This window comes from Delphinapterus leucas, chromosome 5, assembly GCF_059928025.1.
Source record: "Delphinapterus leucas isolate spDelLeu-1000000601 "Yukka" chromosome 5, BTC_Dleu_Yukka2, whole genome shotgun sequence".
NCBI lineage: Eukaryota > Metazoa > Chordata > Mammalia > Artiodactyla > Monodontidae > Delphinapterus > Delphinapterus leucas.
The window spans coordinates 37,733,590-37,756,238 of record NC_143133.1 but is presented as its reverse complement, the minus strand read 5'-3'; the positions used below and the strand labels follow the sequence as shown (position 1 = coordinate 37,756,238).

At 44.2% G+C, this 22,649-nt stretch overlaps 1 protein-coding gene across 1 annotated transcript in view; it reads left to right on the top strand.

The window, feature by feature from the left end:
* Window positions 1-22,649, top strand: part of SLC2A9 (solute carrier family 2 member 9) — a 210,231-nt gene that overhangs the window by 116,327 nt on the left and 71,255 nt on the right. Inside the window, 1 exon segment of the mRNA XM_089911655.1 lies at window positions 15,465-15,652. Coding sequence (XP_089767781.1) covers window positions 15,465-15,652 — 188 coding nt within the window.

The window sequence follows — 22,649 nt, the reverse complement described above, 5'->3', positions numbered from 1 at the left end:
CTTTTGTGGTTACATATGAATTATAGGATTATTTTTTTCTATCTCTGTAAAATATGCCAATGGGATTTTGATAGGGATTTCATTGAATCTGTAGATCCCTTTGGGTAGTATGGACATTTTAACAACATCAAGTCTTCTAATCCATGATCATGGAATATCTTTCCATTCATTTGTGTCTTTCATCAATGTTTTTTCAGTGTAAAAGCCTTTCACCTCCTTTGTTAAGTTTATTCCTAAGTATTTTACTCTTTTTGATACTTGCAAATGGGATTGTTTTCCTAATTTCCTTTTTAAGTAATTCATTGTCAGTGTGTCGAAGCACAGCTGATTTTTGTATGTTGATTTTGTATCCTTCAACTTTACTGAATCGACTTTTTAGTTTTAACAGTTTTTGGTGAAGTCTTTAGGATTTTCTATATATAAGGTCATGTTGTCTGCAAACAAGGACAGTTTTACTTCTTCCTTTCTGATTTCAATGACTTGTATTTCTTTTTCTCACTTAACTGCTCTGGTGAGGGCTTCTGAATAGAAGTGGTTGAGAGTCACATCCTTTCCTTCTTCCAATTCTTAGAGGAAAAGCTTTCAGTTTTTCACCATTGAGTATGATGTTAGTTATGGGCTAAAGTATCTACAACAAATAGTGTTGGGAAAACTGGATCACTATATGTGAAAGAATGTTAGACCCTTATTGTACACCATACACAAAAATCAACTCCAGACGAAGCAAACACTTAAACGTAAGGCCTGAAAATATAAAACTCCTAGAAGAAAACAGGGGAAATTTTCACAACATTGGTCTTGATAATGATTTTCTTGAATTTGACACCAAAAACACAGGAAACAAAAGCAAAAATAGACAAGGGGAACTATATTAAACTAAAAAGCTTCCTCAATGCAAAGGTAATAATCATGAGATTATTATTATAATAATAATAATACATGAATGAGAGAAAAGATTAGCAAACCATATATCTGATAAGGGGTTAATCTCCAAAATAAATAAGGAACTTCTACATCTCAAAAGCAAAAACAAACAAACAAACCAAGAAAATGAGTAATCTGATCTTTCAAAGGGGAAAAGGACATGAATAGACATTTCTCCAAAGAAGACATGCAAATGGCGTATGTATACATATGTAGTTCAATGTCACTAATCATCAGGAAGATGCAGATCAGAACCACAATGAGACATCACCTTACACCTGTCAGGATGGCTATTAACAAAAGACAACAAGTATTGGTGAGGAAGTGGAGAAGTTGGAAACCTTCACCCTCGCACACGGTTGGTTGGCATGCAAAATGGGGTAGTTGCTGCAGGAGACAGTTTGGAGGTTGCTCAAAAAATGAAAACTAGAACTACCGTATGATCCAGCAATTCCACTTCTGGAATTTCATCCAAAAGAATCAAAATCAAGATGTCAAAGGGGTATTAGCACTCCTATTCCTATTAGCACCGCAGCACTGTTTACAATAACCGAGACGTGGAAACAACCTAAATGTTCATTGTTGGATGGATGGGTCAGGAAAATGTGGTGTATACATACAATGGAATATTATTCAGCATTACAAAAGAAGGAAATCCTGTAATATGTGACAACATGGATGAACCTGGAGGACATTAGGCTAAGAGAAATCGGCCAGTCACAGGACAGATACTGCATGATCTCACTTACATGAGAGATCTAAAGGAGTCAAATTCATAGAATCCAACTGTGGAATAGTGATTGCCAGGGACCGGGGTGCTGGGAAGGGGGGTGGAAAGTTACTATCAATGAGCACAAAGTTTCAGTTATGCAAGATGAACAAGCTTGGGTGATACCAGGAGGCCTGCTGTCTGTAACTGCCTCCCATCACCATCCTCTGAGCTAGGCTTGCATCACCCCTGTGGGCAGAGGCAGTGTAGCAGTGGAAACGCCAGCTCTCCTGTGTGACACAGGCACATCACGTCATCCCAGTGAGCCTTGGTTTCTCCATCTGTTAAATGGCAGGGGTTTTCTGAGGCTCCTGCAGACCCCGCATCCATCACTGTTCGCCTGGAGTGGCAGTGAGTTGCATTCTGACTCCCACTTGAGAGAACTCCTTCGAGCAGAAACCGCGCCTTTTTCTTTCCTTAGCGCAGTAGACCTCTGCACCCGCTGTACATCACAAGCTCTCAGAAGCCGCAGGTTAATTGAAATGAACTGAATTTGCTTCCGGTAGCTTCTCAGCTCCGCAGTTTCTTTTCGTCATCCTTTGAGGTGTGCGGAAAGAAAGGTCAGACAGATGCAGGTTGGAACGTTGACTGTCTCCCTTTCGACCTGGGATCTCCGGCGTATTTCCTAATTTCCTGAGGCTCAGGGGACCAAACCACACTAGGAATCGAAGTGAAGTCTGTAAGACACCCAGCCCAGAGTCTGGCACACATTAGGCACACAATAAATGTTAGACTCCTCAGGCCTGCCAGGTGTCCTGAGTCCCCTTGAATAAAGGCGAGTCTTTAACTGGTACAAGATCTGGTTACATAACGGGTCCCTTTCCCAGCCCGGGAGTTGACCGTGCCTCCCAGAGGGGTTTCTTTCCACTTGGGAAATGCAAATTCTCATTCTTTTTTCAAGTTCTCTGGAACACGGCCAGGAATATGAATGAGGTGTGAGTCCGGAAGCCAGGGCGAGGTGGGAGGCTGAGCCGGAGGGGAGGCCCTGGGGTAGATGGGATGAACTATTGCAATGGCTTGGAGATTCAAGCCAACGGACTCCTCTGGGAGGGTTGTGTACCATAGAAAATGACTTTTTGAAATGGCTCATAGACGACCAGTTTCTAAAGCCCTTTCTTCTCTCTCGACAGACAGCTAGTTATGACTGCATGTGTCTGTCGGTCCCCCTGCTTCCCCCTCCACCCCACAGATGCCACGCCCCAGTCTCCCATAGAAGCTGCATGATTCTGGGGTTCTACACTTGCTTTAGAGAGCTTGTCCGTCTTCCTGTTTAATGCCTGAGTTCCTCCCACAACATTTCTGACAGGTGGTCATCAGGCCTCTCCTTGCTTACCTCCAGGGATGGGGAACTCACAGCTCAAGAGACCGCCCAGCCCACCCCTGAACACATCAATCAGACAGTTCTTTCTTGTGACGACCTGACATCCGATGCATCACAGCTGCTGCCCTGGGTCCTTGTCTGGCTCAGGGCCAAGGAGAACAAGACCAACCCCACCCACATCCAGGCCTCTCCCCCCAGAGCACCCTCTCCTCTGGACTAAACATTAGCAAATATGAGTAGGGTCCAGTTACGTTTATCCAACGTAGTTTGAGCACCTGCTGCATACCAGGCCCTGAATAAGACCCAGCCTCTGGTATGACAGGTCATAAGCCTCACACCAGCGTAAGCACCTGCCCAGAGCTGGTAGGATTCTGGTGATGACAGGGCAGTGGTGGCAGCCATTCACTGGCTGCAGGACAACGCCAACACCACGCCACATGCTCTGTTCCCCCAGCATGGTTTCCTGCCCCTCTGAGGTGGGAGAGCCAACGTCAGGACACTGGTCCACAAGAGACCTCCCGGCTCCATGTAATATCAAATGGCGAAAATATCCCAGAGATCTCCATCTCAACACCAGCACCTAGCTTCACTCAACGACCAGCAAGCTACAGTGCTGGACACCCTATGCCAAACAACTAGCAAGACAGGAACACAGCCCCACCCATTAGCAGAGAGGCTGCCTAAAATCATAATAAGTCCACAGACACCCCAAATCACACCACCAGACGTGGACCTGCCCACCAGAAAGACAAGATCCAGGCTCATCCACCAGAACACAGACACTAGTCCCCTCCACCAGGAAGCCTACACAACCCACTGAACCAACCTTAGCCACTGGGGACAGACACCAAAAACAGCGGGAACTGTGAACCTGCAGCCTGCGAAAAGGAGACCCCAAACACAGTAAGATAAGCAAAATGAGAAGACAGAAAAACACACAGCAGATGAAGGAGCAAGATAAAAACCCACCAGACCTAACAAATGAAGAGGAAATAGGCAGTCTACCTGAAAAAGATTTCAGAATAATGATAGTAAAGATGATCCAAAATCTTGGAAATAGAATAGAGAAAATGCAAGAAACATTTAACAAGGTCCTAGAAGAACTAAAGATGAAACAAGCAACAATGAACAGCACAATAAATGAAATTAAAAATACTCTAGAAGGGATCAGTAGCAGAATAACTGAGGCAGAAGAACGGGTAAGTGACCTGGAAGATAAAATAGCGGAAATAACTACTGTAGAGCAGAATAAAGAAAAAAGAATGAAAAGAACAGAGGACAGTCTCAGAGACCTCCGGGAAAACATTAAACGCACCAACATTCGAATTATAGGGGTTCCAGAAGAAGAAGAGAAAAAGAAAGGGACTGAGAAAATATTTGAAGAGATTATAGTTGAAAACTTCCCTAATATGGGAAAGGAAATAGTTAATAAAGTCCAGGAAGCACAGAGAGTCCCATACAGGATAAATCCAAGGAGAAACACGCCAAGACACATATTAATCAAACTGTCAAAAATTAAATACAAAGAAAACATATTAAAAGCAGCAAGGGAAAAACAACAAATAACACACAAGCGAATCCCCATAAGGTTAACAGCTGATCTTTCAGCAGAAACTCGGCAAGCCAGAAGGGACTGGCAGGACATATTTAAAGTGATGAAGGAGAAAAACCTACAACCAAGATTACTCTACCCAGCAAGGATCTCATTCAGATTTGATGGAGAAATTCAAACCTTTACAGACAAGCAAAAGCTGAGAGAGTTCAGCACCACCAAACCAGCTTTACAACAAATGCTAAAGGATCTTCTCTAGGCAAGAAACACAGGAGAAGGAAAAGACCTATAATAAGAAACCCAAAACAATTAAGAAAATGGTTATAGGAACACACATATAGATAATTACCTTAAATGTAAATGGACTAACTTCTCCCACCAAAAGACACAGACTGGCTGAATGGATACAAAAACAATACCCATATAAATGCTGTCTACAAGAGACCCACTTCAGACCTAGAGACACATACAGACTGAAAGTGAGGGGATGGAAAAAGATATTCCATGCAAATGGAAACCAAAAGAAAGCTGGAGTAGCAATTCTCATATCAGACAAAATAGACTTTAAAATAAAGAATATTACAAGAGACAAAGAAGAACACTACATAATTATCAAGGGATCGATCCAAGAAGAAGATATAACAATTTTAAATATTTATGCACTCAACATAGGAGCACCTCAATACATAAGGCAAGTACTAACAGCCATAAAAGGGGAAATCGACAGTAACACATTCATAGTAGGGGACTTTAACACCCCACTTTCACCAATGGATAGATCATCCAAAATGAAAATAAATAAGGAAACACAAGCTTTAACTGATACATTAAACAAGATGGACTTAATTGATATTTATAGGACATTCCACCCAAAAACAACAGAATACACATTTTTCTCAAGTGCTCATGGAACATTCTCCAGGATAGATCATATCTTGGGTCACAAATCAAGCCTTGGTAAATTTAAGAAAATTGAAATTGTATCAAGTATCTTTTCTGACCACAATGCTATGAAACTAGATACAGGAAAAGATCTTTTCAATTACAAGAAAATATCTATAAAAAATACAAACACATGGAGGCTAAACAATACACTACTTAATAACGAAGTGATCACTGAAGAAATCAAAGAGGAAATTTAAAAAATGCCTAGAAACAAATGACAATGGAGACACGACGACCCAAGACCTATGGGATGCAGCAAAAGCAGTTCCAAGAGGGAAGTTATAGCAATACAATCCTACCTTAAGAAGCAGGAAACATCTTGAATAAACAACCTAACCTTGCACCTAAAGCAATTAGAGAAAGAAGAACAAAAAAAACCCAAAGTTAGCAGAAGGAAAGAAATCATAAAGATCAGATCAGAAATAAATGAAAAAGAAATGAAGGAAACAATAGCAAAGATCAATAAAGCTAAAAGCTGATTCTTTGAGAAGATAAACAAAATTGATAAACCATTAGCCAGACTCATCAAGAAAAAAAGGGAGAAAACTTGAATCAGTAGAATTAGAAATGAAAAAGGAGACGTAACAACTGACACTGCAGAAATACAAAAGATCATGAGAGATTACTACAAGCAACTCTATGCCAATAAAATGGACAACCTGGAAGAAATGGCCAAATTCCTAGAAATGCACAACCTGCCAAGACTGAATCAGGAAGAAATAGAAAATATGAACAGACCAATCACAAGCACTGTAATTGAAACTGTGATTAAAAATCTTCCAACAAACAAAAGCCCAGGACCAGAAGGCTTCACAGGCGAATTCTATCAAACATTTAGAGAAGAGCTAACACCTATCCTTCTCAATCTCTTCCAAAATATAGCAGAGGGAGGCACACTCCCAAACTCATTCTACAAGGCCACCATCACCTTGATAGCAAAACCAGACAAAGATGTCACAAAGAAAGAAAACTACAGGCCAATATCACTGATGAACATAGATGCAAAAATCCTAAACAAAATACTAGCAAACAGAATCCAACAGCACATTAAAAGGGTCATACACCATGATGAAGTGGGGTTTATTCCAGGAGTGCAAGTATTCTTCAATATACACAAAACAATCAATGTGATACACCATATTAACAAATTGAAGGAGAAAAACCATATGGCCATCTCAATAGATGCAGAGAAACCTTTCGACAAAATTCAACACCCATTTATGATAAAAACCCTCCAGAAAGTAGGCATAGAGGGAACTTACCTCAACATAATAAAGGCCATATATGACAAACCCACAGCCAACATCGTCTTCAATGGTGAAATACTGAAAGCATTTCCAGTAAGATCAGGAACAAGACAAGGTTGCCCACTCTCACCACTCTTATTCAACATAGTTTTGGAAGTTTTAGACACAGCAATCAGAGAAGAAAAGGAAATAAAAGGAATCCAAATCGGAAAAGAAGAAGTAAAGCTGTCACTGTTTGCAGATGACATGATACTATACATAGAGAATCCTAAAGATGCTACCAGAAAACTACTAGAGCTAATCAATGAATTTGGTAAAGTAGCAGGATACAAAATTAATGCACAGAAATCTCTGGCATTCCGATACACTAATGATGAAAAATCTGAAAGTGAAATCAAGAAAACACTCCCATTTACCACTGCAACAAAAAGAATAAAATATCTCGGAATAAACCTACCTAAGGAGACAAAAGACCTGTGTGCAGAAAATTATAAGACACTGATGAAAGAAATTAAAGATGATACAAATAGATGGAGAGATATACCATGTTCTTGGATTGGAAGAATCAACATTGTGAAAATGACTCTACTACCCAAAGCAATCTACAGATTCAATGCAATCCCTATCAAACTACCAATGGCATTTTTCACAGAACTAGAACAAAAAAATTCACAATTTGTATGGAAACACAAAAGACCCTGAATAGCCAAAGCAATCTTGAGAATGAAAAACGGAGCTGGAGGAATCAGACTCCCTGACTTCAGACTATACTACAAAGCTACAGTAATCAAGACAGTATGGTACTGGCACAAAAACAGAAATATAGATCAATGGAACAGGACAGAAAGCCCAGACATAAACCCACGCACATATGGTCACCTTATCTTTGATAAAGCAGGCAGGAATGTACAGTGGAGAAAGGACAGCCTCTTCAATGAGTGTTGCTGGGAAAACTGGACAGGTACATGTAAAAGTATGAGATTAGGTTACTCCCTAACACCATACACAAAAATAAGCTCAAAATGGATCAAAGACCTAAATTTAAGGCCAGAAACTATCAAACTCTTAGAGGAAAACATAGGCAGAACACTCTATGACATAAATCACAGCAAGATCCTTTTTGACCCACCTCCTAGAGAAATGGAAATAAAAACAAAAATGAACAAGTGTGACGTAATGAAATTTCAAAGCTTTTGCACAGCAAAGGAAACCATAAACAAGACCAAAAGATAACCCTCCCAATGGGAGAAAATATTTGCAAATGAAGCAACTGACAAAGGATTAATCTCCCAAATTTACAAGCAGCTCATGCAGCTCAATAACAAAAAAACAAACAACCCAATCCAAAAATGGGCAGAAGACCTAAATAGACATTTCTCCAAAGAAGATATACAGACTGCCAACAAACACATGAAAGAATGCTCAACATCATTAATCATTAGAGAAATGCAAATCAAAACTACAGTGCGGTATCATCTCACACCAGTCAGAATAGCCATCATCAAAAAATCCAGAAACAATAAATGCTGGAGAGGGTGTGGAGAAAAGGGAACACTCTTGCACTGCTTGTGCTAATGTGAATTGGTACAGCCACTGCGGAGGACAGTTTGGAGGTTCTTTAAAAAACTACAAATAGAACTACCATATGACCCAGCAATCCCACTACTGGGCATATACCCTGAGAAAACCATAATTCAAAAAGAGTCATGTACCAACATGTTCATTGCAGCTCTATTTACAATAGCCAGGAGATGGAAACAACCTAAGTGTCCATCATCGGATGAATGGATATAGAAGATGTGGCACATACATACAATGGAATATTACTCAGCCATAAAAAGAAATGATATTGAGCTATTTGTAATGAGGTGGATGGACCTAGAGTCTGTCATACAGAGTGAAGTAAGTCAGAAAGAGAAAGACAAATACCGTATGCTAACACAAATATATGGAATTTAAGAGAAAAAAAAAATGGGCTTCCCTGGTGGCGCAGTGGTTGAGAGTCCACCTGCCGATGCAGGGAACACGGGTTCATGCCCCAGTCCGGGAAGATCCCACATGCCGCGGAGCAGCTGGGCCCGTGAGCCATGGCCGCTGAGCCTGCGCGTCCGGAGCCTGTGCTCCGCAACGGGAGAGGCCGCAACAGTGAGAGGCCCGCGTACCACAAAAAAAAAAAAAATGTCATGAAGAACCTAGGGGTAAGACAGGAATAAAGACACAGACCTACTAGAGAATGGAAGGGTAAGCTGTGACAAAGTGAGAGAGTGGCATGGACATATATACACTACCAAATGTAAAATAGATAGCTAGTGGGAAGCAGCCACATAGCACAGGGAGATGAGCTCGGTGCTTTGTGACCACCTAGAGGGGTGGGATAGGGAGGGTGGGAGGGAGACGCAAGAGGGAGGGGATATGGACTAAGGACTTCGTGACTGCTGGTGTTTAATACTACTGGCAGCCCCAATGCTGTTATGCTCATTTTACAGATGAGAAAACTAAGGCACGGAAGCATTAAGTAACTGGCTTGGCATCAGACTAGGTGAAAAGTGGTGATGTCGGGATGGAGACCCAGGCAGCGTGGCCCCAGAGTTGGGGCTCTTAAGCACCTCCCAACCGTTACACAACCCATCACAGGTGTGGTGAACTGGCAGGTGTCACTGCACCAGATCATCACAGTGACCCCTCTGGAACCCCAGTAAGCGGGAGCGTGAGGATCCGGAGGCCTGCAGGCTCCACAGCTGATGGGCGGCAGATCCGGGGTGGAACCCAGTTCAGCCCATCTGCACGGCCTGTCCCTTTCCTCTTCGTCACACACCTCTTCCCATTTTTACTCAGGGTGCGGCGTTTTGTGGGTATTTCAGGGCCTGAATCACGCTGCCCTTAACCTTCAGCTCTTTCTCCAAGTTTGCCAGGCTCGGGCACCACTTCCAGACAGCGCAACATTGATCTGGGAAACTTCAGGGCTGTGAGTTGGACCTGGTCAAGAACACCTGTTTCTCTTTATTTCGTGTTGCGGTGTGAAGCGTGGGCGGGCAGAATGTGGGCTCAGCCCTCTGCGACAGTGCGGACAGGAGCTCGCAGGGTCCCATAGCCTCCAGCTCATCACCCGCATCCCCCATCGCCATGCTGCCCACTTCCAAATCCCTGAGCCCATCCAGGCTCCAGCCACAAAATGTCTCCCAGACCCGTCCCTTGGAGGCTCCTGGCCTGTGTTGTCTACGTGGGTCCAGCTAACACGTGACACGTGAGACAAACACCCCTCCAGATGTGTGCCCACTACCCAGTCCTCACAGCCTGAGAGGCTGGCACGAGTGTCATCACTGTGTTAGAGGTGAGGACGGGACCCAGAGAGGCTGAGCGATCCTTCCATGGGTACCCAAGCCAGGGCCTGACATCTAGGGCTTTGTGCTTAAATACCAGGCTGGCAGCTGCACAGCCTGAGTTTGCAGCCCCCCCTCCCTTCCAAACCCTCCCTCCTAGACCCCAGGCAGCACTGGACAGATATACCCCACATTTGCCCTTATTAGGTTTTGCATGATGCTGGTTTCACTCATGCCCGCTAGCCTCCCAGTGGGTTACTTGTCCCTGAAAAGGGGCACCGAAGGGCATCTGCAGTGAACCAGGCTCCAGGCTGGTGCCCTGCCTACGCTCCCCCAGGTGGATGTCATAGTGACCTGGAGACATAGGTGGCCTCAGCCCTACCTTACAGATGAGACCTAAGGCTTGAGAGGTCAGATGCTTTTCCCATGTCATACAGAAAGTGAGTGGTTGTGGTGAGGTAGAACCTACAGCTATCTAATTTCAATGGCTCTGCACTTGTTTCCCTTTGCTGCTGTAAAAAATGACCACAAACTTAGTGACTTAAAACATAAATTTATTATCCTACATTTCTGGAAGTCAAAACTCCAAAATAGGACTCAATGGGCTAAAATCAAGGTGCCAGCAGGGCTGTGTTCCTTTCTGGAGGCTCTAGGGGAGAATCATTCCTGTCCTTTTCCAGCTTGTAGAGGCCACCTGCATTCCTTGGCTCACGGCCCCTTCCTCCTTCGTCAAAGTGCATCCCTCCTCCAACCTCTGTTTCCATGGTCACTTCTCTTTCTCTGTCACTCTGACCCTCCTGCCTCCCTCTTATAAGGACCCTTGTGATGACATTGGACCCACCCAGATAATCCAGGGTAACCTCCCCATCTCAAGGTCCTTAACCTAATCACATCTGCAAAGTCCCTTTGGCCATGAAAGCTAACATATTCACAGGTCCTGGGGATTAGAACATGGACTGATTTGGGGGGTCATTATTCTGCCTACCTCAGACTTTTTCTGCTCTTCAAAGTGCCTCCTAAAAGACAAAATAGCCTTTTGTCTGATGATGTCTGCCTCCTCTCTCTGTTCAATGCCGTCCGTGAGATTCCCCCTCCAGGCTCCCAGGATGTCCTGGATTCACTGCCTCTGTGATACGTGCCATATAAAGTTAGAATCACACTTCTTGATGTACTTCTGCAGGTTGTTAGTAGGTGCCCCAGCAAATACATTTGGGAAAAGTGAAGCCAAACAAAACTAAATGGGTGTCTTTCCTGCAGGACTTATCAGAACCTTTATTATTCTAATGTGAAGTTTGAACCACCAAGAGACAGAGTGCTCATGCAATGACACTAAACTTCTCTGATCAAGGAATCTGGTTTCCATGGAGCCTCTCTTGGGATTAGAATTCTACAAAAGCTTGTTAGGAAATGTGATGTGATGGGGACACCACCTCGCCGGTGCAGGGTCTGTGGCTTTTGTTTAGCACAGTGCCTGAAGCCTAGTAGATGCTCACTCAGTAAGCTCGTGCTGAGCACTGGCTCTGAATGGCCTGTGACTTCCATCAACCAGGCCTGAGACCTTCCCTTTAAAAGGCCAGTGCTGTCCCCCGCAAGGGCTCTGTGTTCTGTAGAACTGATCAGAGTTGATGATATGCCTGGGATACCTGAAACTCAATTGTCTGCCAATCAGCAGAGCCAGGCAAAGCCAAACCCCCCCCTGCCGCCGCAAGACATCCTGGACTGCGGTCACTGGCCTGGCCATAGACCTGCTGGCCTTGAGGATTCAAAGCCATGTCCCCCCTTGACCACAGGCTCATGGCCTCCAGGGAAAAGAGGACATTAAAATTTACCTAAGGAAGCCACTCACCCCCTTCCTGCCCCAAAGGACTCTGTGTCCAGCCAGGTGCCAGGGGCAGGTTTTGAGCAAAGCAAGCTTTCCTTAGTATTGGTGGACATCTATGGGGGTCTCCCACCTGGGAGGGGCCTCTGAGCCCCTGTGCCAGGCCACAAGGCTCTCTGAGGCCCCCGCTTGACACACTCTTTTAGCAACTTTCAAATATCCAATACAGTATTATTTTTTTTTCAATACAGTATTATTAATTATAGTCACCGTACTGTCCATGGCATCCCCAGGACTTACGTATTTTCTAACTGGAAGTTTGTACCTTTTGACCACCTTCCCCCTTTTCACTCACCTACCGCCTCCTTCCTCTGACGACCACCAATCTGTTGTCTGTGTCTATGAGCTTGGTTTGGGGTGGAGAGAGTTAGATTCCACATATAACTGAGATCATAAGTCAGATCTCCGTCTGACTTATTTCACTCAGCATAATGCCCTCAAGGTCCATCCATGTTGTTGCAAGTAGCAGGATTTCCTTCTTTTTTAAGGCTGAATAATATTCCATTGTGTGTGGGGGGTGTGTGTGTGTGTATATATATATATATATATATATATATATATATACCATATTTTCTGTATCCATTCATCCATCAGTGGACACTTGGGTTGTTTTGTGTGTGTATATATATATATATATATATATATACCATATCTTCTGTATCCATTCATCCATCAATGGACACTTGGGTTGTTTCATGTCTTGGCTGTTTTCAATAATGCTTGGAGACATTTTTGATTGACACAACTGAGGGGGTGCTTCTGGCATCTAGTGGGTAAGAGGGCAGGGGATGCTGCTAAACCCCTTACAATGCACAGGACTGCTCCCATCACAAAGAGTTCTCTGGCCCCAGATGTCAGAAGTGCCAAGGTGGAGAAATGCTGCTTTCAGGGAAGGCAGTGGGTTTGCCAGCTGGGTTGGTTCAGCTCAGATCAACAAGCACGAACTTGGCATCTGCCCTCCACCGGGCACCAGGAACTGGGCTTCAGAGTGCTCACAGCAGGTGGAAAGGAGGTGCCGATGACAGTGTGGGGAGAAAGCACCGAGGTGGGAAAGCACAGAGGGCTGAGAGAGCCTAGGCTCTGGCATCGGGAGGGAGGAGAAGTTAGCCAGGCAAGGAATGGCAGGAAGGACATTTCCGGCAGAGGGAAGGGCACGGCCAAGTGCAGAGAACCAAGAAAGCACAGCGTGTGTAGGAAAGCTGAGATGCATGTTTGCACATCCAAGAGAGATGCATGCAAAAATGGGGGCAGCAGGAGAGAAGCTGAAGGAGAGCCATGGACTGGGCCATGGAGCCTGACCTTCACTCTGCAGAGTGTAGAGGCCAAGGGGCCTTTTAGAATCAAGAGCACTGGTGAGATGGGTGCTGATGCTGCAGTGTGCAGAGGGGGTTATGGTCGGAGCTCCACAGGGCACGAGAAGACTGGACCCAGGAGAGCAGTTATGGACTACTGGGATAGTTCAGGATAAGGTGTGAGAACCAAAGCAGCTTGGCACTTCCAAAGTTGGAAATAGAGTGACGCTGACTGATGATTTCGCCCTGTCAAGTAATTAGTTGTTGCAGGTTGGCTTCTCCAGGAAACAGAGGCTGAGAAGGAGTTAGGAGTACAGACGTTTCCCTGGGGAGTAACAGCTGGGCAGGGAAAGGGTGCAGCAGGATTGAGCAGAGGAAGCCTCAGACCACAAGGCCACCTGGCAAGGTCTCTGCCAGCCCTGGAGGGAGCCCCGGAACAACACTTGTGCATTACATGAGTCCCTACTGGGTAAGGATGGCTGGGCCCTTGTACCACAGCCATGCTCAGTCGTGGGCTGGGACCACTATGAGAATAGCATTTCCTGGGCTTCAAAGATGAGATGCATGCCCCTGAAGCTAAGAGCTGGAGGCTGTCGACTAACCAACCTCCTCACAGCCCAGAAGCCAAGTCCTTTCCTGAAGGGAGCCTGAGTGGCACATCTTCATGTCTGCTAGGCCAGTCACATGAGATACTCTTCGTCACCCATTCAGGGGAACCACAGAAGGAGGGGTGTGGGACAAGTAGAAGCAAACTTTTTATGAACATAAATACAACAGGAAAGTTAAGTGGATGATTTAAAAGAAGAAGGAGAACAGAACTTTTAAGAGGAAGAAGAGAGATTTTTGCACCAGGAAACTCTAAAAGTTGAACACTGAATTTAGCTGAGAGCTTCCTGGCAGCCAAGGTGAAAAGGAAAAAAAAAAGAAGTTCTAAAGTTCTCCTTATTTTATATGGAAAGCATGTATGTCAGGGAGGAGAGATAAGTATTTTCTTGCCTTAATACTCTAGGATTACTTTGTCACGTGAATGTTGCATTTTTGAACTTTGAGAAATACTATGGTTTAGTGCATGCTGCAGAAACATTACTCATTCCGCTGTTTCTTCCACTTACCCTTAATAAATGCTAGGAAAAATATTAAATTACAGCTTACAAAAGAGACATTCTGAGACAGTTTTCAATATACTCCTGGGCTTGCTTCTTGGAGAATCTGGAGAAATTTAACAGCTTTTTTTTTCCTACCTAAGAAGAGCAATTTCACATGGCCTGTGATGCAGAGCAGTGTTTTTAGGGATGATGCCCATTGTGTCTGGAATGGAATGTCCACAGGAGCCGTCACCATAGCCACCATCCCTGTAGGAGGATGAATATCTAAGTGCTGAATATTTAAATCCATGTTCTAAAAGCATCTCCCCTGATCTGATTATTGTGATCTCAGGGGTCTAATCAGACAGCCCACATTTGTGCATATATCCATGGAAGTTTACACAATTAAGGGCTTGGTAAAAAAAAGAAAAAAAGAAAAAATAATGACAGGTTCCCTGAAGTTGGAAATTTGCAGTGTTCAGTCTGGGAAAGGCCTGAGTCACATGGGTGAGCTTGAATCCTGGGAAGGTTAGCTCTTTGAGAATATTCCAACCCAGGTTTCTGTGTTTCAGAGGGGCTTGTGGAAAGGACCCTGGAGGTCATTTAGTTCAATCCTCCTTCTGAAGATAGACTCGACTCCTGGGCATCCTGAGCAAGTGGCGATCTGACCTCTGTCTGGATGCCTCCTATGAGGATGAGCACACAGGGCCGGGCAAACAGGAGGGGCTCAGTTATATTCATGAAGCCAGGGTTTAGCATGTGTTACATCACCCAATCATTACAGGAGCCATGTGAGGCACGGGGCACTGCTCATCTACCCAGTGGTAGAGACGGGCTTTGAACCCTGGGCATGCTCTGCTTTGCTGTGGGGTCGATCAGGAGACACTGGTTCTCTCTTGGCTCTTCTCCTGGCCAGCTCAGTGACCTTGGGCAAGTCATTGCATCTCTCAGGGCCTCTGTTTTCCAACTTTTAAACAAAGACTTGGCGCTCCATGGTTTCAAAGATCCCTGCCAGCTGCATCCCTGACAAGGAGTGTGTCTTGGTTGGACCAGCCATCCCTGTGGGACCCAGCATCAGACACAACGGACATCCTAATCCCACTGAAATCTGTGCTTGTCCCTGTTGGCAGCCTTCCAGACATTCCTGGGCAAAGAGGATGTCTCCCGAGAGGTGGAGGAGGTCCTGGCGGAGAGCCGCGAGCAGAGGAACAGCCGTCTGGTGTCCGTGCTGGAGCTGCTCAGGAGTCCCTCTGTCCGCTGGCAGGTCATCACTGTGGTCATCACCATGGCCTGTTACCAGCTCTGTGGCCTCAATGCGGTGAGCGCTCCTGCACAAACGGAGGAACCAGAGGGAGGCAGGGGAGAGGGGAGGTTCAGGGCCCGGACGCCCAAGTCCCAGCCCCAACTCTGTGCCATTGGGCAACCACATAACCTGATCTTCAGTTTCTGCATCTGTAAAATGGACTAACGTAATACTGAAAGAAATAATCCATGCAAGGTGTTCAATAAAGCAGCTAGCCCAGGATTACCCCTTATAAAGGTTGCCTATCAGTATAATTACTTATCCTTAGAAATACTTAAAAGTCATATTTCTTAATAAAATGGGTATTAGGAAGTCATAAGTGAGCAACACTGAGATGATTTAAGTAAAAGTACCCTTGGCTGGGCTGGCTTCAGTGCACAACTTGGCCTGAGAAAACCTCAAGGCTTTAAAGAAAAAGTTTCTTCGGGCCTGAGTTGATGTGGGCAGGGAAACCGGAGGAGGGAGTCTTACATGGGGTTCCCTAACCCTCTGATGGGCAAAGCCGCCCCTTCTCTCTTGGGGGCTCCAGAAGTTAGAATTCAGGAGTGTGAGGCCTAGGAGGCACACTTAGGATTATTATTATTATTGTTCCTTCTGGAAAAGAGTGGGTTGCCTCCAGGGGTGGTGAGTTCCCCATTCATGAAAGTGTGCAAGCCAGCTGGCCAGCCACTTGGCAGGGATGCATAGAGGAGATTCTTGTACTGAAGCATCCAAACTACCTCTGAGGTCACTTACGTAGCTCAGGACAAGTGTGGCTAGGCCTAGAGGGAGGGAGAAGGGAACTTCTGAAGAGGTCTGGGTAAAATAACTGCCCTGTGTGTATGAGCCTGGCATACAAAAGTCAGCAGGGAGGGTGTTTGTGAGTATGTAGGGGAGGTGACCTGAAAGGGGAGTAATTCCTGTCCGGAGAGGGAAGATGACAGCACAGGAAGTTACAACCACAGTGCTCTGCCTCATTTCATCAACTCTTAATTCTTTTTTTGGAAACAGTGGGATGAAATGAAATCATCTCCCTACTTATTTGTTTAACCTTGGTCTGGTCAGCAGAATGAGGGAGCACCTGGGTTAACAGCGTGACCTTGGATTAGTCCTGTCGTTTCCTCCTCTTTGTAAGACCAAGGTCATGCTAGACAGTCTCAAATGCACCCTGCCTGTTCTGAGAAAGCAGAGAGAGAATGTATCCACTCTTTAAAGTTAGCATGTGGAGTCATAAAACCACATATGGAATCTGTATTTAACGAGGCATTTAGATTGAGAACCATGACGTTTCTAAACAGAATTCTCTCCTCCGCTGGGACATAATTTTCCAATTTGCATACCCTGTATAACTTTATAAATTCCCCTCGGGTGCATCTATAAGCCCCACTGCATAAGCATAGATGGAAAAAACAGTCTCTCCGCTCCCAGAGCCAGCAGTGCTGAGATCTCAGCCACCCGCCTCGCGTTGACTGTGTTCCATCTCTTTTCTTATCGTTGTGAGAGCACTTAGCATGAGACCTTCCCTCTTAACAAACGTCCAAGTGCACAACACAGCACTGTTAACTCTAGGCACCATATTGCGCAGATCTCCAGAGCTTGTTCATCTTGCTTTACTGAAACCTTACACCTGTTGATTAGCAACACCCAGTTTTCCCTCTACCAGCGGCTGGCAACCACAATTCGACTCTCTGCTTCTATGAGTTTGACTATTTTAGATACCTCGTATCAGTGGAATCGTGCAGTATTTGTCCTCTGTGACTGTCTCATTTCACTTAGCATAATGTCCTCCAGATTCAGCCACGATGTCACAAAATGCAAGATTTCTATTTTTTTTAAGGCTGATTAATATTGCATTAAATGTATATACTACACTTTCTACATCCACCCATCCATCAACAAACATTTAGCTTATTTCCATATCTTGGCTATTGTGACTATTGCTGCATTGAACATAGGAGTGCTAACATCTCTTCAAGATCCTGCTTTCAACTCTTTGGGATAAAAACCCAAGAGTGGAGTTGCTGGATCATATGGTAACTCTATTTTTAGTTTTTTGAGGAACCACCATACTGTTTTCCATTGTGGCTGCACCAGTTGACATTCCCACCAAGAGTGCACTAGACTAGGCTCCCAAGTTCTCCACATCTTCACCAGCACTTGGTGGTAGTAGTAGTAGTAGTAGCCATCCTAACAGGCGTGAGGTGATCTCTTGTTGTTTTGATTTGCATTTCTCTGGTGATTAATGATGTTGAGACTCTTTTCATATGCCTGTTGGCTATTTGTATGTTTTCTTTGGAGAAATGTCTATTCAAGTCCTTTGCCCACTTGTTAACAGGGTTTTTTAGAAGCTTTGGTGGGGGAGGGGATTTTGTTATCGTCATTTTGCTTTATTTTTATTTTTTTTGCTATCGAAATGTAGGAGTTCCTTATATATTTTGGATATTAGCCCCTTATCGGGTATATATGGTTTGCTAGTATTTTCTCCCATTCTGTAGGTTGCCTTTGTGTGCTGTTGATGATTTCCTTTGCTGTGCAGAAGCTTTTTAGTTTGATGTAGTCCCACTTGTCTAACTTTGCTTTGGCTGTCATACTCAAAAAATCATTGCCAAGATCAATGTTATGAAGTTTTCCCCCTATGTTTTCTTCTAGAAGTTTTACAGTTCCAGGTCTTATGTTTAAGTCTTTAATCCATTTTGAGTGAAGATAAGGGTCCAATTTCATTCTTTTGTGTGTGGATATCCAGTTTTTCCAACACCATTTGTCAAAAAGATTATCCTTTCCCCACTGAATATTCTCGGCACCCTTGTCAATCAGTTGACTGTATATGCATAGGTTTATTTCTGGGTTCTCTCTTCTGTTTCATTAGTCCGTATGTCTGTCTTTATGCCAGTACCATACTGTCTTAATTACTGTGGCTTTATAACATATTTTGAAATAAGGAAGTGTGATGCCTCTAGTTCTGTGTTTTCTCAAGATTGTTTTGGTTATTCATGGTCTTCTGTGGTTCCATATAAACTATAGGATTATTTTTTTCTATTTCTGTAAAATATGCCATTGGGATTCTGATAGGGATCACATTGAATCTGTAGATTGCTTTGGGTAATATGGACATTTTAACTAATACATATTAAGTCTTCTGATACGTGAACATGGAAGATCTTTCCATTTATTTGTGTCTTCTTTCATTTCTCTCATCAGTGTTTTGTAGTTTTCAATGTAAAAGTCTTTCACCTTCATAGTTAACTTTATTCTCAAGTATTTTATTATTTTTGATGTTGTTGAAAATGGGATTGTATTCTTAATTTCCTTTTTGGATAGTTCCTTGTTAGTGTATAGAAATGCAACTGATTTTTGTATGTTGATTTTGTATCCTAAAACTTTACCGAATTTGTTTATTAGTTCTAACATTCTGTATGTGTATGTGTGTGTGTGGTATCTTAGGGTTTTCTACATATAAGAACATGTCATTTGCAAACAGTGATAATTTACTTCTTCCTTTCTGACTTGGATGCATTTTGTGTCTTTTTCTTGCCTAATTTCTCTGGCTAGGACCTCCAGTACTATGTTGAATAAAAGTGGCAAGAGTGGGCATCCTTCTAAGACCTTCCTGACCTTAGAAGAAAAGCTTTCAGTTTTTCATCATTGAGTATGATGGTAGCTGAGGGCTTATCAAGTATGTGCCCTTTATTTTTTTGTTTTGTTTTGGGGGTGGTTGTTTGTTTTGGGTTTTTCTGTTGTTTTGTGTTTTTTTTTAAGAAAAAGTGTATATTAAACCCAACTATATCAATAATTATATGAAATGTAAATGGGAAATAATACTCCAAGTAAAAGAGATTATTGGCATGCATCTGAAAGCAAAATTCAAGTATATCCTATTTACAAGAGAAAAACATTTAAACATAAAGGTACAATTTGAAAGTAAAAAATGGAGAAAAGATACACCATGCAAACAGTAAACATGAGAATTCTGGTGTGTCTAAAATAATATAAAACAACTATATACCCTTTATTACATTGAGGTAATTTCCTTCTATTCTTAGTTTGTTGAGGATTTTTTTTTTTTTTTTTTTTTTTTGCGTTACACGGGCCTCTTACTGCTGTGGCCTCTCCCACTGCGGAGCACAGGCTCTGGACGCGCAAGCTCAGCGGCCATGGCTCACGGGCCCAGCTGCTTCGCGGGATGTGGTATCTTCCCGGACCAGGGCACGAACCCGTGTCCCCTGCATCGGCAGGCGGACACTCAACCACTGCGCCACCAGGGAAGCCCCGAGGATTATTTTTAATCTTTAAATCAGGAGTAATACTTCCAGCTTGGCATGGAACCTGACATGGCCTAGAGTAAAGAGCTCTGGGCCAAGATCCAGAGGCCTGGCTTTCTGTCTCACTGTGACCACAAAACCTGCAGTTTTAAACCAGGCCAATTGCTTTCCCTTGCTCAGCCTCTGTCTGCTCAGCTGTAATAATAATCAAGCACACACTTACTTAGCACTTAATATGAGCCAAGAGCTGTCTCCATGGCAGCCCTGTGAGCTAGGCATGACTGTTAGGCACAGAGACATTGAGATACTTTCCCTAGGTCACACAGCTAGGAATGGTGGAAAGGGGATTTGAGCCCCAGCCATTTGGCTACAAGGTCTGGGTGCTTAAACCCCAAGCAGGAAGGATCCCCAAGGTCCCCTCAGAGCATCCCCATATGTGTCACTGGGCTGTGTCCCCAGGTCATCCCTAGGAAGCCAAGGGGACAAGTCTTACTTCCATCTTACATACAAAAGGATAAACACTGGTTAGCAGCAAATCCCAGCCTCAGAGCCCAACTGTCCTGTGCTCCAGTCCAATCTCTCTCCCTGCACCTGCTAACTTTTAATCCAAATAATTCATGACACCAAGGAAGAGAGCTATCTAACACAGATGAAAAACTTTAAATGTCCTTTAAGACTTGCTCTGTCCCCTTAGTTTTACCAGAAATTATTTGGGGGTGGGAGGACATGGTCCATATGTTAAGACAGTTGTAAATACTGCTAGACATCTCCATTCATCACTTTATTCTGGCTCCAAAGGTCCTTCAGGGTAGGTGGCACCGTCCCCATTTTCTAGATGAAGAAACTGAGGCTTACAGAGGGTCAAGGACTTGCTCAAGGTCACGGTGGGTGATGCCTGTGCTGTCAAACTCACATGTCCTGGCACCAGGGGCCCTGCCAGTTTGGCCAGCCCATCTCTAAGACCTTGCACTAAACCAGCTTTTCTCAGCCTCAGCACTATGCACATTTGGGGCTGGAAAATTCATTGCCACGCGGACTGCCCTGTACACTGTAGGATGTTTTGCAGCTTACCCGGCCTCTACCCACTAGATGACAGCAGATACAACAATAAAAAAGTTCTTCCGACGTTGCCCAACATCTGCTGGGGACAAAATTGCCCCCAGCTGAGAACCACTGTCCTAAACAAGCATTACGCATTGTTCAGTACTTTTTGGCTGAAGAGTCAATGAATGGTTTTCACGTATTAGAAAATCAAGTGAAAGTTGAATTTAACATTTAGTTATTTCTAAATTCCTTTTCAGTGTCATATTGGTTTTTCTCCCCTCCTTCTCACAATAGCTTTCAAGTTCTTTTCTCTAAAATTAGACTTGTCACTTAAAATTACTTATTTTATGCAGCTACCTTCCTCCTGAGCAATTTGTCGTTTGCACAAAAAACAGGTTTTTGTGCAAATATTTAGTCTCTCTGACACTGCTCCCCTCCCCCCAACCATCCTCAAGGATGGAGACCCTTCCCACGGTGCCTGCGTCTCCAGCAGCCCATGGCATATGGGAGGCAGCTGAGTGTTTAGGAAGGCAAAGAGTATGGGGTGAGAAGAACAAGGGCAAGGAGGGCACTGTTTCTACCAAGTCCTTGGGTTGATGAAAATTGGACCAACTGCCAAACCTGGTGCAAGGAAGCCATAGTTTTCTTGAACCTTCTGGAATCTTCTGGAAGGTCAAGGGTGATGATGATGGTACTCTTATCTACCTTGGGTTGCCCTTCTTTCTTCTGGATTCCTATCTTTTTTTTTTTTTTTTTTTTTTTTGTGGTACGCGGGCCTCTCACACAACTGTCCCATGTCCTCCTTTACCAAGGAGCAGTCACATCTCCATAGAGAGATGGAAATCTTCCAAAATGATACCCATTATTTGTTACGCACCAATTAGAGAAAAGATGCTTTACTTCATCATTTTAAAAACTTTCACAACAACCTTGAAAGACAGAGTATGATTACCTTCTTTCAGAGAACGGAGATTTCGAGACGTGAAATCATTTGCCTCCAGACCCACAGGTCACCAGAAGCAGTGCTGGGATTGAAACCCCGGCTTGTGGGCCTCTCAGAATTTCTGCCCCTTCCACCCCACCATCTGCATCAGTGGCTGAAGACCACCAGGCAACCAGAAAAAGCACGACTGTGTCGGGATGAGGTCAACGCAAATCACAGTCCACAGGAAGGTCCTCCGGGGGACACGCTCCAAACTTTCTCGTGCCTCCGTGTTGTTCGACGCCCTCAGACTGCCAGATCAAATAAAACTCAGTGGGAGCAGATGCAGAGAGTTACCTTCCTGCTCTGTAAGGTGAGGCAGAGAGAGGGAGATGGCTTCGTGAAGCCAGCAAAATGAGGCCGACGGCTTGTGTGATGTACAGGCCTTCCCCACGGCGACAGGACCAGCCCAGCACATCCTCCCTGCAGGCCCTGGATGGGGAGAGGGTCCAAAGGGCCGATTTCTGCCTGTCATTGCAGAAATGCATTTAAGTATAAGATGACTGGAGGGCCACTTATAACTGTCCCTGTGAGCCCATAATGTGGGCTGTCTTCACCGTGACTCTCTTCACTAACATTTAAACCTGTCAGGGATGCTCCTGGCAGTGTTGCTACAAGGGAGAGCTGGAAGCAGGGAAGAAAGTGGGTTGGAAGGGGTGTGAGAAGCCAGGAAGGAGCACCACGCAGGAGGCCGGAACATAGCTTCCACGGAGAACACATATCACATGGGATCAGAGGCTGGAAGCTT